Source organism: Coffea arabica, chromosome 6c, assembly GCF_036785885.1.
Source record: "Coffea arabica cultivar ET-39 chromosome 6c, Coffea Arabica ET-39 HiFi, whole genome shotgun sequence".
Lineage (NCBI taxonomy): Eukaryota > Viridiplantae > Streptophyta > Magnoliopsida > Gentianales > Rubiaceae > Coffea > Coffea arabica.
This window is the reverse complement of record NC_092320.1, coordinates 8,742,667-8,747,690: the sequence shown is the minus strand read 5'-3', so window position 1 is coordinate 8,747,690 and position 5,024 is coordinate 8,742,667. Positions and strand designations below refer to the sequence as shown.

The following is a 5,024-nucleotide window of genomic DNA, read 5'->3' as shown; positions in this document are numbered from 1 at the left end:
GAAAAAAAAATCAGCTGTACAACCTTATTTGATACAGATATGAACATTGAATACACTCATACCAGAATACATATAATGTGCTACTCTACTGTCAGTATGCTCTCGTACAATTACTCCACTAACCCAACTGGGAGAAAAAGAGAAGGAATTTCTCACCAACAAAAGTTCTCGATGACTAGTACAAAAAAAAAAAAAAAAAAAAAAGGCAAGAAAATTTTCAAAATGCACCTCGCTAAAGAAGCATGCAACTCTTTCCAATCAAGCACAAAACAATCGGCAGAAGCTGCTCAATCCCTTTCCGACAATAAGCCGCTCCCAATTTCTGACTATAGCATCATTACAGCAACACATTGGAGAGGATTATGGAACTTCAACTTGGTGTGGATGCAACAAGCCTCATCATCATATAATTAGGCTACAAGGAACCAAAACTTCCACCAAACTACTAAAAAGAAGCAACACGTTGATGCATCAAAAACAATCACCTGGGCTATTTCTCCCAATCACCCAAATGGGTTCCCTCCAATAGAAGAGAAGGTATTTGGTGCAGCCGGTACTGACTGTAACACACTCAGCTGCGGATTTGAACTTAGAGGTCCAAAAGCACCACTCTCAATGCCATAACTAACTTGTCCATGTGGCCTGCAAGAATTCCAAGTGATTTTGCAAGAATTCCAAGTGATTTAAGCATGACACATTAAAAAACAAAAAGAAAAAACCTATCCAAACTAAATCAGGTACCAATGATTTACATTAGAAGAAACAAATAAGTCAACTTATATAAATCCACTTTAAAACCCGAAAATACCTTAAATAGAGAACTTATTCTAGAGCCAAATACCAAATTACTTAATTCTTCTAGATGAAATTCTGCAGTAACCGCCACTGACTTTAGAACATATGATTACACATCCTTTAATAGAAATGGAGATCACTGTTTAAGCCTGAAGACTGGAAGAACTTATAGAAACAAAAGGTACCTTGGTGCCATGTTACCAGGCAGCTGCTGCATCAAGTTTGTAGCTGCAGAAGTCACAAGTATATATTACAACATTTCTAAGGCGAGGGTTCTTATATGTGGTTACAGAATAAAAAGGTATAAACCAAACCAGAAGACATCAAAGTACTTGAAGGCATAATAGATGCATAAGGAGGTCCATTAGGCAGCAGTGCTGATGGATGGGCCAAAGGGGCACCAAGACTGGAAGTTTGAAGAAGGCCTGCAGGAGCTGCCAAGGGTGGTAATGCACCTTGCAATGATGCCATTGAGGGAAACTGTGTAATGCGGAATACGATTTTATTAAATCTAAACACAAATATGAGGAATGCCACTACACAAGACGCGTACTTACCATGAAGCCATAGGGAAAAAAAATATAAGTAAAAGCAAGTAACTCGACATCAGACAGCTAATAAGCTCCAGCACCAAATCTAAAATGAGAGACCTGGCATTGCAATACGCAAGAAAAGGACCAAATGCTTTTTCAACTTTAGCTTCAGCTATAGTTCTATCTAAGGTAGATTAATGTGAGATATTAATCGAAACCATACTAGATATGGACTTGCTTCAATCATGAAAACAATTAACCAGGCTTTTCCAATATATGAAACAAAGCAATAACGCACCCAGTGCCAAAACATTACCACCCTGATGCTATCTTCATGATCTCCTATCCAGATATCTAAATAGAGTTACATCATTCAAGCAGAACGTATTTTTCTGACAAGAGACTATGTTGCTGCCTCTGCCATTCTCCATTTTTCTTTCACCTATTCACTAGTTCTGGGGTTGGAGGGGTCTGCTGGCGCGCATAACAAACCAAGTATTACAAACAGTGATCACGAATCATATTATTCAAAAAGAAATGAGTTCACTTACTGTAATCATGAATCAGATTAGTCAAAAAGAAACAAATTCACTTACTGCTGCAGCAGGAGAAGGATCAGCGCTGACATCAAAAGGATTTGTCGATTTTGAGGACTGAGGGAAGGTGGGCTGCATGGGCTGAAAAGAGGATCAATCCATGTTTAAGATTGATGGTTATTCCAATTTTACATGCAAAGTGAATAAAATTGTGGATTTGAAAGCTACCATCGGCATGTTGTATTGCATGTTAAATCCCATCCCATGTGCTGGACTACCATGCCAACCAGGAACTCGTACTGGCATTGATGGATAACTAAAACTGAACAAATCCTGCAGGCAAAAAACAGAGCAGGAGATGTCAACGAATGTCAAAAATTTCAATACGAGCTCCATAAAACAGAAAGGGGCATTCATTTACCTCAGGCAGTTCCCTTCTGCCACTAGATTTAGCTTCCTGAGAGTTTTGTGTAGCTACACCAGTACTGGCATCCAAGCCAGGTCTCATAACAGCTTGTGATGCTTGTAGATTTGCACCAGGAAGCACTTGAGCATTTGGTGCAAATAACGGGTTCCATGGCTGTACATTTTCCATGCTTAAATGTTAAGTAAAGCAATATCCACATGAACAGCTAGCACTTTGGAAAGGCAGGGGAGGAGGGGAAAAATGAGCCGTACCTGATTGCTTGAAGGTCCAACAGAAGCTGGAGTGAGTGGTTGAGACAAAGGTTGGCCACCAACAGCAGGGAACGAAGAATGTGGCTGAGGTTGTAACCATTGTCCTCCAGTAACTGCATTTCCAAATGAATTACCACCTGGAATTGGCAGTGATGCAACAGGTCCAGGGGCTGCTGCTGGATTACCAGTTGAAGATGCTGTGGAGTTGTTTGCTGTCACAGAATTGGGAGCAACATTGCCAAAAGGCAAACCAAAAGATGTAACAGGTGAAACATTTGGGAAAGCTGACGAGGTGCCTACGGAGGCATTATGCAAGGCATTACCAATTCCCGGAGTCACGGCAACATGACCAGATACAGATGCTGGCACTGACAGCTGAGAAAGCACAGATTCCAGCGGATTGGAGTTAACAGGTGGCTGAGATGCTTTCACCTCAGCGACAGAATCAAAATTTGCCCAGTTATCACTGCTAGGTGATGTTGTCTGTGCTATGGATGTGCTTGCAGCTGATTGCTGTGGCTGCACCGGTGCAGGTACAGGAGGTTCTGGAGCAGCATCAAAATCAATTAATGAAGCTTCAATTTTAATTTCAGCCGGGTTCCCATTAGAGGATGCCAAGCTACTGGAAGATGCGGTTCTCTGCCACATATTTAGAAAAGTAGCATACTCTTAGATCAAATAAAATGGATAAAAACAAATGATGCAAATGCATGAATTACATGCTTAAGTAATCATATTTATAAAGTATAAGCTAGACAAAAGGTGCCCAAGCTGGCAGAATAATTAGGTTAATCATGAGGACTATGCATAAACATGCCAAAAGACCAGAGTATTTCAAAAGTTCTGTCAATGGAACACAAAACTGACAATTTGGTGAGTGTCAAATCAAGTGCATGATTTTCCTAGTTGTCATATTAGCACAACAATTTGTTTAGGTGCTGTAACTACATTGTACAATGCATAAGCAGACATATTGTTGATCCAGTTAGTAGTTTTAAGTCCAGTTAGATGCCAGAACAAGCTATAAGGGTAAGAAAAGCAGCATTAGGATGCTTGAATCTGAATGCAGCTATACTGATTGTCACCTGAGTGCGTGTGGAAACATCAGCAGACTTGGGGCCATTGGCTTTTGGAGGTTCAAGAACACGAAGAGGAGATACATTCTCTCCCAAAATATCTCTCACAGGTCGTACCACTGGCGGACTGGACACATCTAGATCTCTTTGACGATCTGGCGACCTACTACCAAGCTTAGAACCTCCATCAGAAACTCTTATATCCTCTGATCTCCTTCCATTACCAAATCTATCTTCACGTCGCCAGTCATTGACTACTTCTGTGCGAGCAGGACTTCTCTTATCATATTGCCGATGATCTTGATCATACCCTGGACTTCTTCCACCTGGACTTGGTCTATCACTATAACGACGGTCATCATCATATGGTGGGCTTCGAGAACCACTCTGGAAACTATCTATCCTCCTGTTTTCTTGAGAGTCCTCGCTTTCCCCCTGGAGTAATTAAATGCAGTTTTAGAACTTATAGAAGTCAATGCAACTTTAGAATAGACACTAGACTTGTCTCTGGATGCAGTAAGATTCATACTCGAGAGCAAATAAAGCCATAATAGAAATAACAATTTGAAAAATTAAAATAAGAATCAACATATGAACCACCTTCACCCTTGGAGGCTTCTCAAAGATCCTTTCACCGGAATATCTCCTTTCTACATAAACATGTTTAATGAAATCTCGAAGCCTTTCCACATTATTACTGGCAGAGAAAACAAGAATTAGGGTCACTTGTAGTTGTTAATTTTTATTTTTATTTTTTAAAAAGAACTATGTCTGCTAACCTGCCATCTGGAAGAGACTGACGCTGTGGATCCCATTCCTTAAGATAAATTTCTTTTGCACTCTATGAATAAAGAAAAGAAGTGAATGTATTAAACTTAAAAAAACACTTGCAATCATCACATAGATTTCTAAGAACTTAAACAGGGGCTTATTAAGTCTTACCGCATTTCCTCCCCCTTGAAGGGCACTAACTTCTTGTGAAGTGAATTTAGCCATAGATATTGACTTCACTCTATGGGTAAACTCCCGACTGAAAGCAATTTTAAATGTAATTTTAGGTAAACAAGATAACAGCACAAAGACAGAGGACTCTTTAACATAATGAAAATTCTTAAAGACCAAATTAGTTGAGATAAGAGGCAAGCATTAAAGATCAACATCAATAAAATGAGGGAGTAACTCATATTGCACTTACTGTATCCCACTGCAGTTTGTGCAGACAAATGTCCAGAAGTTAACGCACACATATTGAGGCCCCTGTTGGAAGAAACCAAGTCATTTGCAACATAAATCATATTGGTAAATCAGTTCTCAATTTACTAGATCATATTGATAAAACAGAAATCACTTGCATTTTGAACTATTAAAATAGAGCATATAGCAATTAAGCTCAAAGTTCAAAATTA

At 39.5% G+C, this 5,024-nt stretch overlaps 1 protein-coding gene across 2 annotated transcripts in view; it reads right to left on the bottom strand.

The window, feature by feature from the left end:
• The window catches only part of LOC113692003 (uncharacterized), an 8,039-nt gene continuing 3,015 nt past the window's right edge, over positions 1–5,024 (bottom strand). Inside the window, exons 3-14 of one of the 2 annotated variants that reach the window (XM_027210335.2) lie at positions 4,814–4,875; positions 4,561–4,648; positions 4,398–4,459; positions 4,219–4,315; positions 3,628–4,053; positions 2,543–3,181; positions 2,286–2,444; positions 2,093–2,197; positions 1,925–2,005; positions 1,128–1,275; positions 981–1,023; positions 1–642 (exon numbers count right to left, since the gene is read on the bottom strand). In XM_027210335.2, the coding sequence (XP_027066136.1) occupies positions 504–642; positions 981–1,023; positions 1,128–1,275; positions 1,925–2,005; positions 2,093–2,197; positions 2,286–2,444; positions 2,543–3,181; positions 3,628–4,053; positions 4,219–4,315; positions 4,398–4,459; positions 4,561–4,648; positions 4,814–4,875 (2,049 nt within the window). In that variant the 3' untranslated portion in view covers positions 1–503. Of the gene's footprint in view, positions 643–980; positions 1,024–1,109; positions 1,276–1,924; positions 2,006–2,092; positions 2,198–2,285; positions 2,445–2,542; positions 3,182–3,627; positions 4,054–4,218; positions 4,316–4,397; positions 4,460–4,560; positions 4,649–4,813; positions 4,876–5,024 lie in introns of both variants that reach the window. The other variant, XM_027210333.2, reaches the window with a different exon arrangement.